Source organism: Geotrypetes seraphini, chromosome 7 (assembly GCF_902459505.1).
Source record: "Geotrypetes seraphini chromosome 7, aGeoSer1.1, whole genome shotgun sequence".
NCBI classification, from domain to species: domain Eukaryota; kingdom Metazoa; phylum Chordata; class Amphibia; order Gymnophiona; family Dermophiidae; genus Geotrypetes; species Geotrypetes seraphini.
In genome coordinates, this window is record NC_047090.1 from 111,690,234 (window position 1) to 111,715,686 (window position 25,453).

The 25,453-nt window shown below is 44.1% G+C and overlaps 1 protein-coding gene across 1 annotated transcript in view; it reads left to right on the forward strand.

Moving 5' to 3' along the window:
- DCAF4 (DDB1 and CUL4 associated factor 4) overlaps window positions 1–25,453 on the forward strand; it is a 108,737-nt gene that overhangs the window by 55,111 nt on the left and 28,173 nt on the right. Inside the window, exons 6-10 of the mRNA XM_033953248.1 lie at window positions 205–313; window positions 9,158–9,301; window positions 19,268–19,317; window positions 21,210–21,289; window positions 22,684–22,776. Coding sequence (XP_033809139.1) covers window positions 205–313; window positions 9,158–9,301; window positions 19,268–19,317; window positions 21,210–21,289; window positions 22,684–22,776 — 476 coding nt within the window. The remainder of the gene's footprint in view (window positions 1–204; window positions 314–9,157; window positions 9,302–19,267; window positions 19,318–21,209; window positions 21,290–22,683; window positions 22,777–25,453) is intronic.

Sequence of the window (25,453 nt, forward strand, 5' to 3'; positions counted from 1 at the left end):
GATATTTTTATTTGTTAAAGACTTTAATAAACTTAACCATTTTAACTCTTGGAAGTCCAGGATCTGGTTCCACACTTTTCACTTCTGGACATCTTTAGATTGCCATGGTGCCATCTCATCCCCCTAGAAATGCTTTTGCTCTCCTCAGCTCTTGGCTTTGGTATGATGTGAGAGTTCAGCTCATTACTCTTTTTGTTGATATAGGCGTGTCCATGAACTGAAGGTGAACTGTATGCAAAGGCAGAAAGTGGAGATTCGGAGTCCTCCAGAATTTTTTTACCGTACAGGTGCTAACCCTTTTCAGCTGCTGTTGGTAAGTCTAGTCTTCATTCATTGCAAATAGAAAGTGAATATCTCTTCATTGGTTACTAAAGTGATTTACAGTTTTGCAGCAGATTTTTTTTTTTTATATTCTTTATTAACACCATGAAGAATTACATCACACACATGAACATACAAGTAACACTTCACCAAAACAAAACATTCTAATATAGTGGTGTATTTTTCATTAAAGGTAACCTAAAAGCTCTACAATTTACTGCAGGTTATTCATTCTCTGCGATCACCTACTTAATCTTCTAACAGAATGAGTTATACTCACCTCAGCCACTTTCTCTCGATCCCTCCCTTCCACCCACTCATTCTCCCAACCAATCTCCCAGAGTGTTGAAGTGGAACTTATTTAATCCTATCAAATATTTAACAAGGTATTATAGGGCAAATTCTACAAGAGGCGCCCAAATAAATAGGCACCTATCTCAGTTAGTAAATTGGCTCCAGTCATAAACTTTAACAAGCTCACAATTGCAAAAAAATAAAAATTAATTGGGCAATAGGCACCCATCTTCTCAGGTGCAATTCTACAAATGAGAGGTGCCTATTGCATGGTGCCCTCCAGCGCCCAACTGTAAAGTAGGCATGCTTAGGGTTAAAGAGTGACTTAGGCGCTGCTAGGCGTGATTTGTGTACAATCCCACTCTATTCCAGGACAAGTGGGTAGTCAATCCTATCTCGCGAGATCTCTTGTAGGAAGCTTCATTTACATATTTTTGATCCTCCCCTTTTACTTCAGGACTGCCCTCTGACTTCCAGCTGACTTCCTACAAGCGAGACAGTAGGAGCTAGGCTTTTGTGTTCATGTTTATTTTTTCTCTAACTTCAGTATTTTCACAGCTTCGTGTATTCATGCTGCAAAGGTTCCCCAAGAGGACAGCTCTGGCTGTGGGAGATTGCAGACTTTACTGGCAAAGTCTGCTTCCAGGGGTTTGGCTGCTCTGCAGTGCTTCCACCTGGACAACCTGCATTCACAGATTGGGGCTCAGAGACCGTTCCCTTGAGAGCATTGCTTTCCCTAGGTTCTTAGGCTATTGGATTTGAGCTAGAGAATGACATGGGGACAAATTTTTCTCCATCCCTGCGGAAACTCATTTTCCCATCCTGTCCCTGCAAGTTCTTTTGCTGTCCCATTCCTGCAAGCTCTGTCCTCATCTGCACAAGCACCAACACATTAAAATCATACATGTTCGGTTAAGGCAGAGTTTACAGGAATGGGGCAGGGACAGTGACAAAACTTGCGGGGATGGGATGGGAAAATTGAGTGCCTGCATGGACGGGGACAAATTTGTCTCCATGTCATTCTCTAGTTTAAGCGCAGGCTGTGTGGCTCCGTGGCAGTATAACCAGGATCAGGGCCAACTATTCCTCCATCCATTCACATTTGCGGTGTTTCTGGGTGAGGTAGTGGTTTCCAGATCGAGCGTTGGGCCCAAGAAGCAGTCAGAAGACTGACGTCCAGGTTCCAAGGCTTATTGAGGCAGAGGATCTCCCTATAAGCTGATTTAGTTTTCTTCTTGCATCTCCCAGCACACAGCATGGCACAGTGAGTAACAGGCTGACATCCTGTGTGATCAATTTTAAGTGGTTTGAGCTACTTATAATTCATTAAATATTAATGACCTATTATTGAGATGGCATGGGGAAATCCACTGCTTATTCCTAGGATAAGCAGCATACAATCTATTTTACTACTTGAGATATAGCTAGGTTTGTGGGACCTGGGTTGGCCACTGTTGGAAACAAGATACTGGGCTTGATGGACCTTTGGTCTGTGTCCCAGTATAGCAATTCTTGCCATATGTTCTTATCATACTCCTCCCTCTTTACTGCATCCTGTACAGGTATGTCTGTCTGCTTTTGTACCAACTGGAAGTCAGAGGGTAGTCCTGAGTTTAGAAGGGAGGATCAAAAATATGTAAATGAAGCTTCCTCCAAGAGATCTCGTGAGATGGGATTGAGTACCCACTTGTCCTGGAATAGAGTACAGATTTACAAGAAAGAAGATTAGCAAAGGTAAGAACCTAATCTTTCGTTCTCTAAAGGACTAACACTCCTGCAATAAAGGCTTTTAAAAGTCTAGTCTACATCCACAGGCGCCCAAGTTTTAAGTTAGACACCAGTAGGCGCAATTCTGTAAAATGTATCTTAGCATGATTGACACATTCATAGAACTTCCTCCTATGTGGTTTGTGAGGTAAGGCCCCACACACACGTGATCATGTAGTATGAAATAATTTCCTTACTTTAGGGATGGCATGTTTTACATCCATCAAAAACAATAGATAGGAGCACTATAAACATAAGACCGCTTTATAAGTTTCCTAAAGGAGCTCAGAACCATTTGATGGTATAGAAATCACGACCAGGGTAGAACCCTGATAAGTGTTTCAAATGTCTATCATTGCTCCCTTTTGAGGTTTTATAAAGTTGTTTCATGTAGTGTAACACTGAGTAAATGAAGACGTGTATAAATAGTAGTGCAAAAATATTCAAAATTGAACTTCTTAGAAATGTTAATTCACAACGACTTTTCTTGCGTATATATATGAACTTGAACTTAGTTTTTTGTAAAGACTCAACGCTAGATAAGAGAACCCGCTCCAACCAGTTGATATTCAAAAGGAGAACTTCATTCTAAAAAATGAAATAAAGAATGCGTTTTACTATGTAAAAAATTGAAGATACAACGAAGAACTTACAGCACTGCTGATGGATACCTTCATAGCTCTCCTGACTTTTCTAATATCCGGTTCGTATAACAACACTTTCAGCTGTGATCCCAACTTATCATTAGACTGAACTGTCATTCATTTGTGGAGGAACGCTCACCAATCCACCTCCCGGTTCAAACCGGTAGGGGTGACCGTTTGCCAATGGTATATCCATGATTGCTCTTTTTTCCACAGATAAGCTGTTAAATTCCCCCCTCTTCAACTTTGGTGCTTCCAAAAACCACAAATTTGAGATCATCCAAGGTATGTGACTGGGTATGCCAGTGTTGTGAAAGGGGAGCTCCCATATCTCCCCTTCGAATTCTGCTTAGATGTTCTATAATCCGAACTTTTATAGACCTTATTGTGTAGCCAATGTAAAACAACTGGCAGGGACAGACGATCATATAAACAACTCCCTCTGTGTTACAATTTGTTTGATATTTTAAGAAGTGGGTTTTTTGCAAGCGCGGATGTTGTATTTCCTGAATTTCCATGACATGGGGACAAACACTACACCTACCACAAGGATGGTGTCCCCCAGGATTTAATGGATTTAATTGTTGATTCTGGTGTATACTCAAAAGTTGAGACGAGCTAACCCGCTAATGCAGGTTGCGCCCCCTGGAGTATGCAAAGGTAGGCAACTGGGATGATGCTGTAAAATGTGCCCATGGGTTTTGATGATTTTCTTAATTTCAAAAGCCATATAGGAATATGGGATGGTGCATACCATATTAGGCTCAATGGATCTATTAGAGCTCTGTAATAGGTGCTCCTGCTGGGCATATAAAGCCCTCTTGTACGCTTTTTTGATTACTGCCTTCGGATACACCTTTTCAACAAATCTAAACCACATATCCTCGGCTCTATGTTTATATTCCTCAACCGTACTGCAAAGACGGCACAACCTTAAAAATTGTCCCACTGGTAAGTTAGCCCTTAGGTGTCTAGGATGGTAACTATTAAAATTCAAAAGATTATTTCTATCCGTCGCTTTGTGATATATAGTAATTTGAAAATGACCTTGATCAAGAGTTATCCAAATGTCAAGGAACGCTATTTCTGCAAATGCCACTGTGGCTGTTAATTTTAAGTTGCCATCACACGTGTTTAACTACTGTAAAAAATTGCTAAACTGTTGTTCTGTGCTGGAACATATGAGGAACACGTCGTCTATGAAGCGCTTCCATGCTAATATGTTTTGGTGATAATCCGATGAGTACAAAAATTGATCTTCCCTGCCAGTTGTTTTACATTGGCTATACAATAAGGTCTATAAAAGTTCGGATTATAGAACATCTAAGCAGAATTTGAAGGGGAGATATGGGAGCTCCCCTTTCACAACACTGGCATACCCAGTCACATACCTTGGATGATCTCAAATTTGTGGTTTTTGGAAGCACCAAAGTTGAAGAGGGGGGAATTTAACAGCTTATCTGTGGAAAAAAGAGCAATCATGGATATACCATTGGCAAACGGTCACCCCTACCGGTTTGAACCGGGAGGTGGATTGGTGAACGTTCCTCCACAAATGAATGACAGTTCAAACTAATGATAAGTTGGGATCACAGCTGAAAGTGTTGTTACACGAACCGGATATTAGAAAAGTCAGGAGAGCTATGAAGGTATCTACCAGCAGTGCTGTAAGTTCTTTGTTGTATCTTCAATTTTTTACATAGTAGGAGTAAAAGGGCACTAATCGGACTAGAAAGGGGACACAAGGGGGTCCCACAGGGGTCAGTGTTGGGACCGCTGCTGTTCAATATATTCATAAACGACCTGGAAACAGGGACAAAGTGCGAAGTCATAAAATTCGCGGATGACACAAAACTCTCCAGTAGAGTCAGAACTGTTGAGGATTGCAAAGAATTACAAGGAGACCTGAACAGACTGAGTGACTGGGCAAAGAGATGGCAGATGAGCTTCAATGTAGAAAAATGTAAGGTCTTGCATGTGGGGAAGGGGAACCCAATGTACAGCTATACGATGGGAGGGAGGGTACTGGGGGAAGGAAGCCTAGAAAAGGACTTGGGGGTATTGGTGGATAAAACAATGAAGCCGGCGGCGCAATGTGCAGCGGCCTCAAAGAAAGCGAACAGAATATTGGGCATAATCAAAAAGGGTATCACTATCAGAATGAAGGAGGTTATTCTACCACTGTATCGAGCGATGGTTCGCCCACATCTGGAGTACTGTGTCCAGTACTGGTCGCCGTACCTTAAGAAGGACATGGCAATACTCGAGAGGGTCCAGAGAAGAGCAACAAGGATGATAAAGGGCATGGAAAACCTTTCATATGCTGAAAGGTCGGAGAAGCTGGGGCTCTTTACCTTGGAAAAGCGGAGACTTAGAGGGGACATGATAGAGACTTATAAAATCATGAAAGGCATAGAGAAGGTGGAGAAGAACAGATTCTTCAGGCTAACCGGGCCAACAAAAACAAGGGGACATTCAGAAAAATTGAAAGGAGACAGATTCAAAATGAACGCTAGGAAGTTCTTCTTCACTCAGAGGGTGGTGGACTCCTGGAATGCGCTACCAGAGGAGGTGATAGGGCAGAGTACAATATTGGGCTTCAAAAAAGAATTGGAGACTTCCTGAAGGAGAAGGGGATTGAAGGGTATAGGTACAGGTACTAAATGAACAGGGAATAAACAATTTAGGTAAAGGACCACTTACAGGTCACGGACCTGGGGGGCCGCCGCGAGAGCAGACTGCTGCACACGATGGACCCCCTGGTCTGACCCGGCAGAGGCAATGCTTATATTTTTATGTTCATTTTTTAGAATTAAATTCTCCTTTTGAATATCAACTGGTCGGAGTGGATTCTCTGAGGAAGCTGTCTTGGCAAAATGCATCAGACCCTGCCTTAGTAAGACAACTCTAGCGTTGAGTCTTTACAAAAAGCTATGTTCAAGTTCATATATATATCTAATATAATAAAACGGTAAGCCTCGCATGCGCACTTCCTATGCGTGCGTCCGTTTTCCGTGAGCTGTAGCGACCCATAGGAAGTGCGCATGCGCGGCTTACGGTCTGGCCTCACGTGAGGCAAGACAAGTGCACATGAGCGCCCTTCCCTGCTCTCCACCTGCGGAGCGGCGGCTGCCGGCCGCTAGCACCCCCTGCCCTCTCCGTCGCCTCCCGGCTCCAGTGGCGTAGGCAGCACTATAAACACGCTGCTTCGCTCCCTTCTCTGCCGATTTCCTCTGCCGTGTCTCTGATGACATCATCGGAGACAGACGCGGCAGAGGAAATCGCCAGTAGAAGGCCGCGAAGCAGCGTGTTTAAAGTGCTGCCTACGCGGCTGGAGCCCCAAGGTTTGTCGGCGGTGGGAGGGTCAGGAGCAGGCCGGATCGACAACGGCAGTAAAAGAAAGGGGAGGGGCCGAACGGAGCAGGGAAGAGAAGGTAAGAGAAGGGAAAGGGGGAGTGGGGGGAAAATGCTGCTACTGCTTCTACACAGGAAAGGGGGGGATAGGAGGGAAATGCTGTTGCTGCTGCATAGGGAAGTGGGATGGAAATGTTGCTGCACAGGGAAATGGGGAAAAATGACAGACAGACAGCGGGAGGGAGGGAGACAGAAAGAAAGAAAGAGGCAGGGAGAGGGACAGAAAGACAGACAGAGAAAGGGGGCCAGAGAGAGAGTCAGTGGGAGAGGGAAAGGGGGCTGCTTTGGGGGGGAGGGGTGTGCTTGGGGCAAACAGCTTTGCTCTGGGGGGGAAGACAGAAGGGGCCATGGAGAGACAGGGAGAGGGATAGGGGGCTGCTTTGGGGGGAGGGGTGTGCTTGGGGCAAACAGCTTTGCTCTGGGGGGAAGACAAAAGGGGCCATGGAGAGACAGGGAGAGGGATAGGGGGCTGCTTTGGAGGGAGGGGTGTGCTGTGGGGAGACAGAAGGGGCCATGGAGAGATAGGGAAAGGGGGCTGCTTTGGGGGGAGGTGTGCTGGGGACAGACAGCTTTGCTCTGGGGGGAAGACAGAAGAGGGCCATGGAGAGACATTGGGGGGGAGGTGGGTGCTGGGGGCAGACAGCTTTGCTCGGGGGGGAAGGGGAGACAGTAGCCAAGGAGAGAGAGATAAAGAAACACAGACAGACAGACACATCTATTCTAGCACCCGTTAATGTAACGGGCTTAAAGACTAGTATATATATACGCAAGAAAAGTCGTTGTGAATTAACATTTCTAAGAAGTTCAATTTTGAATATTTTTGCACTACTATTTATACACGTCTTCATTTACTCAGTGTTACACTACACGAAACAACTTTATAAAACCTCAAAAGGGAGCAATGATAGACATTTGAAACACTTATCAGGGTTCTACCCTGGTCATGATTTCTATACCATCAAATGGTTCTGAGCTCCTTTAGGAAACTTATAAAGCGGTCTTATGTTTATAATGCTCCTATCTATTGTTTTTGATGAATGTTTCACCATTTTGGGCACTAGCTTTGAAATTTATTACCCAACAGTGATTTGAAGGGATGTTTTACATCCAAGCATTCCAATTTTAATTCAAAATCTTTTATATTATTAATAAACAAAAATAAATAATAATGAAACATTACATTGGCTTTTTGGCTTTTTTTGTGCTCTAATTTTAACCAGCAAATAGTAATACTTCAAATATTGCATTCCCAATCCTAGGAACTTAAGCCTTTACTACCATAAGTTACCTTCTATCCCGAGCCCTCCCTCCCTTGCCTCCCATATTAACCCTGTATCATTACATCCATAGAAGTCCTTGCTATTAGTCTATTCCTTCTTTACTTTAGAGTATACATTGCAACTTATTCAGTAACATGCTCCACCCGCTGGCATGTAATGTAAATACTGTATATATTGGTTCCAAATTTTGGGGAATAATGTTTTCCTTTTCTTTGACCTTCTGGCATTATTGGCCTCGACAGATTTTTTTTTAATGATTAAGGTTGTGGAACCTCTACAGCAACTAAGAACAAATAGCTTTCAGGCAATCTGAAAATCTGCCTAATTTTCTGACGAAACCTCTCCCCAGAGGTTTCAATTGAAAATCCCTGGCACAGCACAGACTCTACACATGAGTTTACAGGTGAATCCCTGTTTACTCCTGTTAGGAGATATGTGCAAGTACCTGAATGTACACTGTTTCAATAGATTCCGGGCTTGCAGACAAAATGTAAGAAAATAAATAAAACACCTTGTATGCCTGTAAATGAAATGACCCTGCTCCATCCTATTTGTGAGAAAGGGGGGATTTTTGGAAAGTATAATTTTCACAACTAAATGCTCACTTTAACCTATAGTGATAAAAAAAAATTCTGAAAATTGCCCTCTCCTCCCTCCTGCCAATTATTAATTCATGGTCCCATTACTGATTGAAAGTTTGTTCAAAGTAAACCAAGCAGTTCTGGAAGCGTCGGAGCTTAGTCCTGGGATTTTCTTAGTCCTCTCTAGATATTTTGAGGGCCCTATTTCTTGTATTGTCCAATTAAACGGGAGCTCTTCATTGCATGACTGGCAGGAGAGTCACCAAACACAGGTGCATCTATTCAGAGTTCCTCTAATACTGATTGTCTCATAGAGCCTTCCCCGCAGATATTTTTCATTGTAGTTTGCTAAAGTAAAAATTATCATTTTTTTCTTTCTTTAATTTAGACCAGCAGTTTCCTCCTGATTTTCAACTCTTATCAGAACCAGGACTGGGCTTTAGCACCAAAAATCTTCATTTGCAGCTGGCTGAGAATTATTTCCCCCCATGTAAATCTCCTTCCAACTTATTTAGTAGCAATATTGTTCAGCTAAGGGCCGTGTACCAGATCTGCACCTAAAACTCTACATTTCTGGGCCCTACCTCTGGCTACAAGGTGTTGCTGTGACGTGGTCACTATAAATTTCCTATTCCCTCTAGGGCTCTGAATACTGCCTTCACAGCTTCTGCAACTATAGTTGACTCAAGACATGAAGGCTGGACCCAGCATTGAACCCAGAGGGCAGTGTGCAGTACTACCACTGAGCCTATAATGAATGGTAACTGTGACTATTTAATGGTGAAAGGATAGATGGTTGTCAGCAATGGCAGCTGTTATAACAGCAGATCATGTATTATTGTTGTTCTTGTTCCAGGCAGACACAGCATGTGAAACGGTATTTGCGGTAAATGCTTTTGACTGTGGATGGTACTATTATGGAATAATAACGTTGGACAGCTTATGGAATGATCACCTCCAAGTAAATAGGTGCAACAACTTAAATTTCACAAAACAGAAGGTATGCTTTCCCAGGAGTCCTCCAAGATAATATTCATGGTACGGTGTACAGATGGTGAAACTACATTAAGCCACTTTTCTAGCATGTTGGCACTTTAACACAGTTTAGTAAAAGGGCCCTTTAATGAACAAGCACAGTTTTAAATGCTATGCATTTCACTGAGCTGGTGTAAAAACCGATGGGCTGGATCAGGAGGGATCCCTCCTGACTCAATTGACTCTAGCAACTCTCTCCTGCTTCCCCGATTAGTAAAAAGCATACCTTTAAAATCCCTGGTGGTCCAGCAGTTAACCAGGGCAGGAGCAATCTTCCTTCACTCCTGCCCCGTGCAGAGTTGCTATCTGAATGGCTGCCGCGAGTTCTCATGAGACCGTGGGAACTCGCAGCAGCCATTCAGATAGCAACTCTGCAGAGGGCAGGAATGTAGGAAGATCGCTCCTGCCCTGGTTCACCACTGGACCACCAGACATTTTAAAGGTATGCTTTTTATTAATCGGGGAGGCAGGAGGGAAGTGAGAGTTTAGAGTCGGCCGGGACAGGAGGTGGGAAAATTCCTTCCTGTCCCAGCTCATAGACATTCTTCTAATAACACCAGATTGGCTTTTCATATGTTAAACTTAACAAAAGCCATGGATGATCCAGCCTTTTCTGTATCTTTAGATGCAGAGAAAGCCGTTGATCGGGTGGAATGGACCTTCATGTATCAGGCATTGGAATGGTTTGGAATTGGCTCTGGATTTATATAAATGGTTCAAACTTTGTATAGTGCCCCTGTTGCTAGATTATATATTAATAATAATTTTTTGGAAAGATTTAATTTACAGAGGGATGTTAGACAAGGTTGTCCCTTATCTCCTTAGGTTTTTGATATTGTATTAGAACCCTTGTTGTTAGCTATTCAACAGATAAAGGAGATACAGAGCATCCCTTACTCGGATAGGGATTATAAGGTCTCTGCGTATGCAGATGATAAGCTATTACATTTGAGAAATCCAGAGACAACTATTCCATGCTTGCTGGAATTGATAGAGAAATTTGGAAAATTTTCAGGATACAAGATAAATTGGAGTAAATCAGAAGTCCTTCCATTGTACAAAAGGTCTATTTGATCCATTCCCCTTTTTATGGAAGGAAGATGGAATAAAATATTTGGGTATTTAGATAAATAATACACTGGAAGAGACAATGGAAGTGAATGAAAATTTTTTATTAAAGAAGGTAACAGAAATGTGTGAGCAATGGAATCCTTTACATCTATCATAGTGGGGAAGAGTTTAAACCATCAAAATGATGATATTGCCTGTGGTCTGTTATCAAATGGGTATGATACCAGTTTTTTTTTTCAAGGGTCCTTTTATAGAAAGTTAAATCGTATTCTAACAAAATGTATTTGGGCTAGGTAAAAAGGAAATAATTGCTTTAGTATCTTTACAAAAACCAATTACAGAGGGAGGGGTAAATTTCCCCAATTTTTATAGGTATCATCAAGCCTATATTCTACGTCAGAGTATGTATTGAATCCTCCCAGAGCCCATAGAAAATATTCCAGATTGGATGTGGTTGGAATGGTGACTCATGTTCCCTTTGCGTCTATGCCATTTTCTCAGTATCAAAATGCCTAGAAAATATAAAGTAAACAAAATATTAGTAGATACATGGAAAACCTTACGATATGTCAATAATCTATTACCTATTCCAATACATAAATCAACAAATCAAACTATATGGTTAAATTCCAAGATTCAAATTGGTGGCATTCAAATTTGAAGCATTGGATGATAGCAAGTATACGAATATTAGATGATATTATTTCTAATGGTAAGCTGCTTGAATTTTCACAGTTGCAACATAAATTTGGTTTTAATAAATCACAAAGCTTTAGATGGTTGCAATTGAAGCAGGCCATTCAGGCGGGGTTCCCTGAATGGAAGACTTTAAATAATCATTATAGTTTAGAATTCTTATGCTTTCAGGTGGACTTCCTGGGACACCAGGCCGCACAGTGGTATAAATTGATATCTGGATTCATGAATAAAAACCCCCAAAAACTGTTCTTCAGGATATTTGGAGTATTGAGATTAAGCATCAAATTTCTGCATCTCAATGGTCACAAATTTGGACTTGGAGGTTGAGATATACAATGTCGGCATCTATGAGACAAACGTAGTTTTTATTTTACATAGAGCTTTTTGGACCCCTGTTCATTTACAAAAGTTGGATAGCACTAAGGGGTCCTTTTATCAAGGCGCAGTAGGGGTTTAACGCGTGGAATACCGCGCGTTAAACTGCCTGCCGCGCTAGCCACTTACGCCTCCATTGACGAAGCGTTAGTATTTTGGCTTGCCGCAGGCGGTTAGCGCGTGATGAAATGTCCGACGCGCTAGCCCCCGTAGCGCATCTTGATAAAAGGAGCCCTAAGACTAATAGATGTTGGCATTTTAATCTTGAAATAGGGACTCTAGATCATTTATTATTTTAATGTCCATTAATCTTGGCCTTTTGGAAATCAATATGGGGGTCAAATAAAATGTTTATTGGAAAATCCAGTTGCGTTATCGTATGATACTGTTTTATTTGGCATGTGAATGAGGGCTAAAAGCCAAATATCATACAAGAATAACAAACTTTTACTAATTATGACAGGAGTTGCCATACAACAAATAATGAGTAATTGGAAAAGACTTAATTATAATTTTTGGTGGAATTTGTTGTGTTTATATATATATATAAAATGGAAAAAACAATATCTATACAGAATGGAAATTTTAAAAGATATCAAAATGTGTGGAGGCCATTAACAAATTATTGCAATGAACAGATTTAATTTTTCCCTGTATGGTATAAGCTTAAGTTAAGGGGTGGGGGGACTAATTCTGAATGTTGATTATAAATGCGAATAATGATTAGATAATATTTATTAATTGATATAAATGATTATTACATAAAATGAAAAGGGTGGGAGAGAAGGAGATAATTTTATAATATGATTATTGTAAATTAAGTGTTTTATGTAAGTCTAAATGATTGTACTTGTTGATACACTTATTGTAAGTTTGGAAAATGAATAAAGAATATATATATATTTTTTTTAAAAGTCATCTGCCATGAACTCGTTGGAAAAAAAACCCTGAATAACATTTTCTGTGCATACAGTGTGCTTTGTGTTTTTAAAATTTTGTGGTTACCATTATGTATTGATAAGATTATTATCCCAGGACAAGCAGGCAGCATATTCTCAACATGTGGGTGACGTCAGCAACGGAGCCCCGCAGTGGACAGCCTCGCAAACAGACTTCCTTGAAGATCTTTGTAAGAGCTTACGAGTACTGCACTGCACATGCGCAAGTGCTTTCCCGCCCGAGTCAGGAAAGGCATCTCCTGTGAGGTACCTCAGTTCAACGTTTTCCGCGGAGCCGAGAAGTCCCACTTCCTTCAGCTCTGCAGTTTTTCGTTGCCTTCTCGCACCGCGGCTTTGTTATTTTCTGAAGTCGCTGTGCTACTGCATCTTGTAAGTTTTTTCCTTTTTCAAAAAAAAAAAAAGTCTTTTTCTTTCATTTTGTCAGCCGGCGGCCTAGGCCAGGCCTCCTTACCTCGTTTCTTCGATGGTTCTCTTTTTTCTATGTCCCAGCCTCTCATCAGTTTTAAAAAGTGTAGCCAGTGCAGCCGGGTTATCTCAATCACCGACCCTCATCGTTGGTGTATTGTTTGTCTGGGTCCCGAACATTGTCCCGATACTTGTTCGCGCTGTGCTACCCTTCAACCTCGAGCCCTTTGCAGACGCCGTGCTAAAGTCCTTCAACTGTTCGGCACTATGGAGCAATCTGCTGAGTGGGCCTCAACCTCAGGGACGGCCTTGACTTCTAAGACCTCAGCCTCGCCTAAGACCTCGACCTCGACCACTTCAACCTCGAAGGCCTCGACTGCGGTCCCTCCTAAGGCTTCGTCTGTGGGTAAGTCTCCTGTTTCTCCTTCAGGTACCCTTCCTAAGAAGCCTCCAGAGTCTCAGGCATCCCAGGCCGTGCCCACGGTCCTGCCAGCCTCTACGATACCTCCAGCTAAGCGTGCCTCCAAACATAGGGAATACTCGTCCTCGAGGTAGCCCTCTTTGGAGTGCACTGCTGCACCTTTGAGACCTGATCCCTTCGTCTCAGTGCCTATCTTCGATGACATGTTGAAAGCCAGGGTCTCAAACTCGTGGCCCAGGGGCCACATGCAGCCCACCAGGTACTATTTTGAGGCCCTTGATATGTTTATCATAATCACAAAAGTAAAATAAAAAAGTTTCTAGATCATATGTCTCTTTAGCTATAAATTACAATATTATTATTAAGACTTAGCCAAAAGGACAGATTTATAAACTATAAAGAGTTTTACCTCATGCAAAATTGTCATTTCTTTAATAAGACATGAACTATTTTTTCTGAGGCCCTCCAAGTACCTACAAATCCAAAATGTGGCCCTGCAAAGGGTTTGAGTTTGAGACCACTGTTGAAAGCCATTTTCACCATGCAGATTTCCTCGGTCCTGGCTCAACTTGTCCCGGCCTTGACCCTGCTTCCTATGAGCCAGCCTGAGCCTCCTGTCGAAGCACCTCGAGGCAAGCATCGGAAGTCTCATCGCTTGTCATCTAGTGATTCCTAGCCTCCTCGTCCTAGGGCAGAGTCTCCTGAACCTCAATCGAAGCATCACTCGAGACATTCGAGGTATCTTGCTTCCAAGCGGAGTCAGGAGTCTTCTCTGAAGTAAAAGGACTCTCTTCCTCCCAGTACTGAGTCTTCTATGCCTTGTTTATCAAAGGCCGTCAAGGCTCCTTCAAAACCTAAACATAAGTTTCGGTCTTGCAAAGCTTCTACACCTGTTGCTTCGCCTTGAAGTCCATCCAGGTTGAAGACTCCTCCATCGAGACCGCCTCCAAGGGAGCCTTCTCCTCCTGCCTCGACCCTCTCTGTTCCTTGGACCCCGGGAACTTCACCATTGAGGCTTCTCAAGCGCAAACACTCTCTGACTCCTCCTATCACAGGTAGTGGAGCTTCCTCAGTGACCATGGTGCTGGACTCTGAGCCTCCTTCTCAATATTCCAGAGAGGCTTCTCCATCCTATTCTGTTGCTCCTAAGTCTCGCTCTCCTTTTCCTGAGGAACCATCTACCTCAAAGTCTGCCTCATTTGCGAGATTTGTCTTTGACATGGGAAAAGCTCTTCAGCTGGATTTGCACTCTGACTCTAAGTACACTCCTGAGTACTTGGCCGACATGGAGTTGCCTCATCCACCAAGGAGACCTTGAGGCTTCCCATGACTCCTTTCTTTTTTTTTTTTTTTTTCTCTTGAAAATTTATTGAAAATTTTATCAAAATACAAAAAAAGGAGAGAAACAAACAATAAATATCGATACCATAATCTTAAAACAAACTTTCCTCAGAAATATGGAAACTCCTTACTCTATTACGGCCATATCTTCTAAACTGGAATCCAGGTATTGCACCGTACCTTTATAAGGGGTTTGAGAAATCCCAATTATCTCACCAGTCCTTAGTTGTGGAATCTTCATTAAAGAAAGCTCAACCATCAAGCTTTATGCTGCAGTCTCTCCAGGCAGGGAGGGCCGTACCATGGACAAGTTTAGCTGCAGGCTATATCAGAATTCCATGAGGGCAAATAAAATTCTCAACTACAATTACATTTTCACTGCTTATTTTAATCACTTCCTTAAAATAATGCCTAAGTTTTTTTTGGCTCTTGAGGAGCAGTGTCTTCCAGAATTCAAACAGATTATTCGTACTCTGTCATAACTTCGACTCTTCATGCTGCAAGCCACGTACGTTGCCTTTGAGCTCTCTTCCAGAGTTTCTGCTTTTGCAGTAGCCATGCGTCGCCTCGCTTGGCTCCGCATTGTGGACATGGACCTTAATTTGCAGGACCGTCTAGTGAACTTGCCTTGCCAGGGAAATGAACTTTTTGATGATTCCATCGAGGCTGCTACAAAGCGTCTCTCTGAACATGAGCGCTCTTTTGCTTCCTTGATTCGGCTGAAGCCTAAGACTCCTACTGCTCGGCCTTACAAGCCTCCACCACGTCGTTATCCTCAAAAAATGATGCCAGCTTTCTCCAGGCCTCCGCCTAGACGACCGCCACAGCAGCAACGACAGCAGAAACCCCAGACTCCTGCTGCGGCTAAACTAGCTCAGTCTTTTTGACATTCTCAGTCTGAGCATACCGGCCTCCCTCCATCAGACTTCTCTTCTGCCCATCGGAGGTCGTCTTCACCATTTTTATCACCACTGGGAGATGATCACCTCAGATCTTTGGGTTCTCACCATCCTTCGGAAGGGATACTCACTTCGCTTTCTTCAGGTGCCTCCAGATCTCCCTCCAAGAGAGTGTCCTTCCAATTTGTCGCAACTTCCCCTTCTTCTTCAGGAAGCTAAGGCTCTTCTTCACCTTCAAGCTGTCTAGGAGGTTCCCTTGAACCAACGGGACATGGGGTTTTATTCCCATTATTTTCTAGTCCCAAAGAAGACGGGGGATTTGGGACCCATTCTGGACCTCAGAGCCCTCAATAAATTTCTAGTCAAAGAGAAGTTTCGGATGCATTCTTTACCAACTTTGTATCCCCTGATCAGGGGGATTGGTTATGCTCTCTGGATCTCAAAGAGGCTTACACTCGTATCCCAATTCATACAGCCTCTCGCAGATACTTGAGATTTCGGGTGGGGAATCTTCATCTCCAATACAGAGTTCTTCCTTTTGGACTCGCTTCATCCCCCAGAGTCTTCACGAAGTGTCTGGTGGTGGTGGCTGCAGCCCTCCGTACCCAGGGTCTTTCAAGTTTTCATACCTGGACGACTGACTCATCAAAGCCCCCTCTCAACAAGGGGTTATTGCAGCGACCCGATAGACTATTATGTTCTTCCAATGTCTAGGGTTTGAAGTCAATTTTCCAAAATCCCAGTTGCACCCCCTCTCAAACTCTTCAGTTCATCGGAGCCATTTTGGACACTGTCAGGCTCAGAGTGTTCCTGCCTCAACCACACCAAGATGCTCTTATACGCCTTTGCCATCAAGTCTCTGCTCTCACATCAATTCCAGCGAGACAAATGATGATTCTACTCGGTCACATGGCCTCTACAGTGGACCCTGGCATCTCAGTGGCAGCAAGCTACCGACCCACTTTCTCAACACATTATAGTAACTCCTTTGTTGAGACAGTCTCTCCGCTGGTGGTTGCTCTCTTCCAATCTTTCCTGAGATTTGCTTTTCCACAGTCTTCCTCATCAGAAGTTTCTCACAAAAGACTCGTCAACCTACGCGTGGGGAGCCCATCTCGACAGTCTCCGTACACAAGGCCATTGGTCCCTTGCAAGACCGTCTCTGTCACATCAATCTGTTGGAACTCAAAGCGATTTTCAATGCTCTCAAAGCTTTTCAACATCTTCTTTACGACAAAGTAGACTTGTCCGGTGGACAATCAAGTCGCCATGTACTATGTCAACAAACAGGGAGGCACGGGATCTCACTCCCTTTATCAAGAAGCTCTGAAACTGTGGGACTGTCCTTTTCAACATCTTTCTCAGAGCTGTCTACATTCAAGGTCAGCACAACTGCCTGGCAGACAAATTGAGTTGTCTTCTGCAGCCTCACGAATGGACACTCAATTCCTCGCCTCTACGTCAAGTGTTTGCTCAATGGGGGACCCCCCTCACATAGACCTCTTTGCGTCTCCCCTCAACAACAAACTGCCTCAGTTCTGCTCCCGGATATACTCTCCTCAGCACCTCGAGGCAGATGCTTTCCTCCTGGACTAGATGGGTCAGTTTCTCTATGCCTTCCCTCCATTCCCTATGATTCTCAAGACTCTTGTCAAGCTCAAGTCGGCCCATGCCACCATAATTCTGATAGCTCCTCAGTGGCCTAGACAACCGTGGTACTCCCTTCTACTTCAACTCAGCCCCAGGGAGCCTCTGCTTCTACCAGTTCTTCCCTCTCTGCTTACTCAGAGTCAGGGGTCTTTACTTCATCCCAACCTGCAGTCTCTACACTTAACAGCTTGGTACCTTTCAACCTAACTGCCTTTCTACAGTTTTCTCAGTCTGTACAGGACATTTTGGAGGCTTCCAGAAAGTCGTCCACTCAGCAGTGTTACAGTCAGAAATGGACTAGATTTTCTGCTTGGTGTACTATTCGCCACATGGAGCCAATATCTACTTCCTTGTCTTCAGTTTTGGATTATTTACTTCACTTATCGCACTCTGGCCTCAAGTCTACATCGATCCGAGTCCATCTCAGTGCGATTGCTGCTTTCCATCAGCCTCTTGATGGGAAACCCCTGTCTACACATCCTGTGGTTTCCCGCTTCATGAAAGGGCTGTTCAATTTTAACCCACCGCTCAAACCGCCTCCAGTGGTCTGGGATTTTAATGTTGTCCTGGCTCAATTGATGAAGCCTCCATTTGAACCAATTGATAAGGCTTATCTCAAGTATCTCACTTGGAAAGTGATGTTTCTCATTGCCCTCACTTCTGCTCGAAGAGTCAGTGAGTTACAAGCCTTAGTTGCGGATCCTCTTTTCACAGTTTTCCACCATGACAAGGTGGTCCTCTGCACTCATCCAAAATTCTTGCCTAAAATTGTCTCAGAATTTCATATTAATCAATCTATTGTTCTTCCAGTATTTTTTTCAAAGCCTCATTCTCATCCTGGAGAAGTTGCACTTCATACTTTGGATTGTAAACATGCCTTGACTTTCTACTTGCAACGCACTCAACCTCACAGAACAGTCCCACAACTTTTCATCTCCTTCGATCCAAATAAGTTGGGGCATCCTGTCTTGAAGGGAACCATATCCAAATGGATGGCTACTTGCATCTCTTTCTGCTATGCTCAGGCTGGTCTCCCTCTGCATTGTCGAGTCACGGGCCACAAAGTTTGAGCAATGGCAGTGTCTGTAGCTTTTCTCAGATCAACTCCTATTGAGGAAATCTGCAAGGCTGCCACTTGGTCCTCGGTTCATACATTTACCTCTCATTATTGTCTGGATATTTTCTCAAGAAGGGATGGCCATTTTGGCCAGTCAGTTTTACAAAATTTGTTTTCTTAAGTTGCCACCTCCATCCTATTATGCTTAGCTTGGAGGTTACCCACATGTTGAGAATATGCTGCCTGCTTGTCCTGGGATAAAGCACAGTTACTTACCGTAACAGTTGTTATCCAGGGACAGCAGGCAGATATTCTCACAACCCACCCACCTCCCCTGGTTGGCTTCTTAGCTAGCTATCTGAACTGAGGTACCTTACAGGAGACGCGTGCCCTGACTCGGGTGGGAAGGCACTCGCGCATGCGCAGTGCAGCACTCGTAAGCTCTTACAAAGATCTTCAAGCATGTCTGCTTGCGAGGCTGTCCGCTGCGGGGCTCCGTTGCTGATGTCACCCACATGTTGAAAATATCTGCCTGCTGTCCCTGGATAAGTAACTGTGCTTATTGTGTATATGAAAAATGGATGAAAGAAATTGCATTACAATTAGTACTATTATTATGTGGGTGTGTCTTGGGCAGAGCTTGGGCAGGGGTACTCGGTTGATATTTGTTAGACTTAGGGGGTACTTGGCTTGAAGAAGTTGAGAAACACTGGTTTAAATTATTTTGAATATCAGTTCTGCCCAAGACATGCTCAAACCACTTTCAGGTCTGCATGATGTGGATCTCCATGCATATGTTTCTAAAGTAATGGCTTTAGTCTCACAAACAAACTTTCTTGTATTTCCTGTGAAGCTACTCTTATGAGATGTAAATCAGCAGTTTCCAAAGAGCTCGGAGCAAATTGTTTTTGTAATCAAGAGAAAGCCTTGCCTCTGCAAAACAAGTTAATCAATCTGAACCAGAGCATATTGATTAGCTACTAATCACTCTTGTATTAGAAGAATACGGAAGGGTTTTAAAAATCAATTGCATGGTTTTGTATTTGTTTTCCAGATAAATGCGGCATGCTGGGCATCTGTAACTCATCCTAATTCTCATCTGCTGTATCCTTTCAAAAATCAACAAAAGAGACCTCGATTGAGCTTCCACTTTTAAAGCAAATTTGTGCTTTGTAAGATCACCATTGAGTGGGATAATTGCATTAATAGGGTGCCTATGTGAAAAGTCTATTTCATAAAGGTCACATTAAATACACATCTAAAAACATAAGAATAATTAATATGTTGAGTCATCAGACCTTGAGAATATAGCTGAAAATAAAGTAATCAGCATTCATCATAATATCAGTCCCAAATTAGAAAAAAATGAATCCAGTATAGGCTCCTTTTACAAAGCCACGCTAGCAATTCCCACATGGCAAATGCAATGAAGCCCATAGGAATTGAATGGGGTTTTCTTTTTTCAAAAAATTCATTTATTACTGCTCTTTAATGAAGCTTAAATTATTACTTTATTTTTAATGAAGCTTAGCAGTTGAAGATATATAAGCTTCATTAAAGAGCAGTAATAAATGGAGAATTTTTAGGAAAATTTTTTTGAAATAATTTCCACTGTGTGTTAACTGAAGAAACCTGGGGCCCTTTTACTAAGCTGCACTAGTAATGGAGTTAGGGCTAGATTGACTAACCTGCCCGATTGAGACCGATCCAGGCAGGTCTGATGGATTCTTCAACCTCTAATATGCAGATTGGGGCAATCGGAGGAATGCCCCCATCTGCTGGCACGGATTGCTGGTGTGCAATCCCGACACATGTGTCTAAGACCCATCCGAGCTGCGACTTTTAATTTTTAGCCCAGCGAGCCCTTTTTTTTAATTTTTTTTTTATTAATGACTTCTTTTAATGATTCTGTTTTTCCAAACTTTACAAGAACTTACTTCAGCTGAACAAAAAAAACCATTACATTTCCAATGATGGAATGTTAGTTTTCTAAAATACCCCCTAAAATGCATGCTGCTTCACTAAACGAGTACTTTTGCAGTAAACAGATCAATTTCCAGATGGCACATACTATTTGAAAGAGGAGAATGCATATAAAGAAAATCATACATTATACAGATTAAACAAAATCAGAGATCTGTTAAAAACTTGACAAAAGAAATTGTTATTAACATAGGCCAAGGAGCACAACTGAATGACCTCTGCTGATGGTAGTTTTAAAATTACACTTTGGAGATCTCTGCCTTGGTCTTCCACGGGTAAAACCACCGGCTCGCAGTGCAGAGTTAGGGTTAGGCAGTGTTCCATGCCCATTCTCCGCCCCTCACATGTCCCCTCCCAAAAAATAAATAAATACCATGTGGTTAGCACACGCAAATGGAGGCATGGAGTAATTTCCATATGGTTTTCAGTTTTCTCAAGTTGCCTGCCCAGTTCTTGAATATCCACTCTGAGATCAGACCTCAGTAAGGCAATCTGTGTTCAAGTGGCTGTGACATCAGCTTTCGGCTCTTTGAACCAGCCACAGAACTCCTCTAAAGCCATCTGAAAAGCTCCTGTTTGAAATCCTGGTAGATCAGCTCCTGCTGTATTTTGGGCCAGAGTGGCTGCCATGTTGTTCTCCTTGTGGGATTAAGACCCCCCCCCCTTGGTATGCAAATTCTTTCCTGTCATTGTGCAAAGTTGATGCTGAATTCTGAAGTTTACGCCAGAATAAAAGCTAGCTGATGGATACTGATTTATCCTGGATGAGTGAGGAGCTACATAGTTAAAGCCTCCATTTTGCCTTATGATTTCACTTCCTCCTTCAACAGCTCCATCTTATCGAAAGTACTTTGCATGGAGGTAGTTATGGTAATATTTGGTGCTTGAGTTTCAGAAAACTTTCATAATGTTTTCAGGGCATGCCTGAGGTTCCTTTATTTTAATGGTTAGTATCTTGCTCCTCACCCCCCCCCCCCCCATGCAAAGTCATTTTCGTTAACAGCTTTTCTCAGATTATGTTTCATGGGCACTGCAGACACTCCGGGCTCTGTTGGATTGCTTCCGGTTTCCCAGCTCAGCATCTTCAGTGAAGGTAGTTTGTTTAGTAACATGAGATAAAGCAGAAAAAATATATAGTTGGAGGCTATCTCATTGGTACTATACCACGTAGGAGGCCAGGGACTGCTCCCAAAGTCCATCTGTTTGGTAAGGAGAATGAAGTGGGGAGAGAGTGATACCACTGTAGAGCTTGGAAATGAATACATTCAAACACATTTGTGTGTGTATGCGCCCACCCTACCCTGCTCCTACTCACATAAAATTGAATCTGAAGAATAGGGAATTTTTCTAGTTTTATTTTAAAAATAATTTGTGTGTGACTCATTGTGCAGTTTCTTATAACTTTTTTTTGCCTCATAAGGACTTCAAGAGCAGTGTCCTCTGCTGCTAGAAGGGGAATACACTCTAGCAGCTAGAAGGGGCATACACTCTAGTAGTCTCAAACTCTAACCCTTTGCAGGGCCACATTTTGGATTTGTAGGTACTTGGAGGGTCTCAGAAAAAAATAGTTAATGTCTTATTAAAGAAATTACAATATTGCATGAGGTAAAACTCTTTATAGTTTATAAATCTTTCGTTTTGGCTAAGTCTTAATAATAATATTGTAATTTATAGCTAAAGAGACATATGATTAAGAAACTTTTTTATTTTACTTTTGTGATTATGATAAACATACCGAGGGCCTCAAAATACAGTGGTACCTTGGATTACGAGCATAATCTGTTCCAGGAGCATGCTCGTAATCCAAAATGCTCGTTTATCAAAGCGAGTTTCCCCATAGAAAATAATGGAAACTCACTTTGATACATCCCCCCCTCCCGATAACCGGCATCGCACCCCCCCGCTCGCAAAGGCCCCCTCGCTCCAACCGGCACCCCCCCCCCCGAACAACTTAAACTTACCCCCCTCCCCCATCTAGCGCAGGCACAGATCGTGTGCCTAGACGATCTTCCGGCTTCTGCCTGCCTGCCTTGAGCATGCATCTGCGCATGCTCAAGGACTTCTAATTCTCCCTCTCTCGAGAATCTCGGCGATGCATGCTCAAGGCAGGCAGGCAGAAGCCGGAAGATCTTCTAGGCACACAATCTGTGCCTGCGCTAGACAGGGGTGTGGGGGGGGTAAGTTTAAGTTGTTCGGGCGGGGGGGCGGTTCGCGGGGAGAGGGGGATGCCATTTGGAGCGAGGGGGCCTTTGCGAGCTGGGGGGTGATCGCAAATCAAGTCAACACTCGGTTTGCGAGTCAAAAGTTTGCTGAGTGTTTTGCTCGTCTTGCAAAACACTCGCAAACCGGGTTACTCGCAAACCGAGGTTTGACTATAGTACCTGGCGGGCTGCAAGTTTGAGATCACTGCTCTAGAGCTTGGTAGTTTGTGTATAATTTCACATTTTGAGGTGGGGCATTCATATTACCTCTTCCTGTCTCTGACAGATCTATCCGAATTGCTGTGCAGTGTGAAGATCTCCATGGCCTGGTCTTGCGCCTGGTGTCTGAACCCCCAAGTCGATAGCTGTTTCAGTAAAGGTAGGCCTGTTTCAGTAAAGGTGTGTTCTTTCCTTCTCCTTGGTAGCTATCTATAATAATAAAACCCTAGAGCGCGCATGCGCTCTTGAAAATTCGTGACTCCTGGGGCCATGAGGTGTGCTTCTGTGGCAGTATTCTATTTGACACCTCACGGCGCGTGCAGGGGCTGGAGGCGCGTGCGGTGGCTGAAGGCGCGCGACTGTGATGTCTCCCTGCCTGCATCCTCGGCGCGTCACCGCCCGCCCTCACTTGCCGCTGCCTCTCAGTCGTGCGACTGTGCTCTCTCCCTGCCCGCATCCTCGCCTGCCCTTACTCGCCGCTGCCGCTGATCCTCCTTTTCAGAGCAGCCTGTGATAGTGGCCAGCTTTAAAGAACCTCGCAGGCCGCTCTCCAACCTCAGAAGCACGCTCCCTCTGACGCACAGGATCGCGTCAGAGGGAATGTGCTACCGAGTTGGAGAGCGGCCTGCTAGGTTCGCTAAAGCCGGCCACCACGATCGCAGGCTGCTTTGAAGAGGAGCAGGCCAGAAGACGCCGGGATGGAGGAAGGGTAAGAAGGGGATCAATACCAGGAGCCAGGGGAGAGGGAAAGGGGGCTGCTTTGGGGTGAGGGGTGTGCTAGGGGGGAGACAAAAGGGGCCGTGGATAGGGAGAGGGAAAGGGGGCTGCTTTGGGGGGGAGGTGTGCTGGGGACAGACAGCTTTGCTCTGGGGGGAAGACAGAAGGGGCCATGGAGAGACAGGGAGAGGGAAAGGGGGCTGCTTTGGAGGGGAGGTGTGCTGGGGACAGACAGCTTTGCTCTGGGAGGAGACAGAAGGGGCCATGGAGAGATAGGGAGAGGGAAAGGGGGCTGCTTTGGGGGGAGGTGTGCTGGGGACAGACAGCTTTGCTCTGGGGGGAAGACAGAAGGGGCCATGGAGAGACAGGGAGAGGGAAAGGGGGCTGCTTTGGGGGGGAGGGGTGTGCTTGGGGCAAACAGCTTTGCTCTGGGAGGGAAGACAGAAGGGGCCATGGAGAGACAGGGAGAGGGAAAGGGGGCTGCTTTGGGGGGAGGGGTGTGCTGGGGGGAGACAGAAGGGGCCATGGAAAGATAGGGAGATGGAAAGGGGGCTGCTTTGGGGGGAGGTGTGCTAGGAACAGAGCTTTGCTCTGGGGGGAAGACAGAAGAAAGCCATGGAGAGACAGTTAGGGAGAGGGAAAGGGGGCTGCTTTGGGGGGGAGGTGTGTGCTGGGGGCAGACAGCTTTGCTCGGGGGAGGGGGAGACAGAAGGATACAGACAGCTGCCAAGGAGAGAGAGATAAAGAAACACAGACAGACTTAACGGGCTTAAAGACTAGAATTGTTCTAAAGATTTTGAAGGTTATTCCTAATTTATATTGGAATAACATTAATCAATTAAAGATGTTGGTGTACAAGAGCTTTCAGATTTCATCAGTTCCTTCTTCAGAGGAATCTTCAGGAATTTAACTGTGTTAGGATGAGAAGCTAAGGACCCTTTCTCCGTTCGGATTCTGAAGCACGAGAGGCTGGCTACCTGCACCTTGAGAGAGCCAACCGCTAGTTTTTTTCTAGGCCATCTTGAAAGAATGACAGGATTTTATATATGGAAGCCATGTGCAGCTCTAACTTCTGCCCATCACACCAGAGCTGAAAATTCTTCCAGTTCTTAGCATAAGCCATTTCTTGAATAGTAGAAGGGTAGTTATGACTCCCTCTGAATAACCTTTCTGTACCAAGGCTGCGCGCTCAAGAGCCAAGCCGTAAAACCAAAGCATTCCGGTCCTCCAGGGCAATTAGGCCCTGTGACAAAAGTGTTGGCAATAAGGGCAGCCAGAGACATCTGTCCTGTTATAGCCGTACTAGATCCATGTACCATGGCCAACGCGGCCAATCTAGTGCCACTAGAATCACCAACCCAAGATGGGTCGCTATTCTTTGAATGATCAGACCTACTGTTGACCACTTGGGAAACACAACCCTCTTCAGTTCGTGAAATCTGCACTATGGCATCTACACTGGCGCTTCCTGGCTCAAATCCCCAGCTGGCCTTCCCCAGCACTTCACAATTTTGTTGAAAACACTTTGGGACAGCTTCTAGGCTAGCTTCTAGGTGGGCTTCCGCCCAACAAAACAACAATTGGGCCTCCAATTTTAACTGAGCACTGCTGGTGCCTCCTTGACTGGTGACGTATGCCACCTCTGTGGCATTGTTTGAGAAAGACCCTGTCCACTTTGCCTTCCAGATACTTTTTGAAGACCTGCAGTGCTAGCCAAATGTTGATGGACCAGTTCCTCCGAGAGTGGCCCTGAACTGGGCGACCCTCGCAATGACCCCCTCAGTTGACCAGTCTGACATCCATCATCACATTCACCCGCGAGGAAATGCAGAGAGGTAAGCCCTTAGATGGCGTCTCCGCCCAGAACCACCAGCACAGACTTTGATGTTTCCACCATCCAGGGTAACTGTCTCTGGAGCAGATCTGTTTGCAGAGACCAGCAGGATAGTAGTGCACTTTTAAGAGGACTTAGGTGAGCTTTCACTGAAGGCACCACATCTATGGTTGCTACCATGGACATCAGCAACTGCAGGTAGAGCCAGCATCACCAGGATTTCCAAAATCTGGTGTCTTAGCTTCAGTTTGCGCTTCCAGCAGAAAAATACTGCCTTCTTCCATGT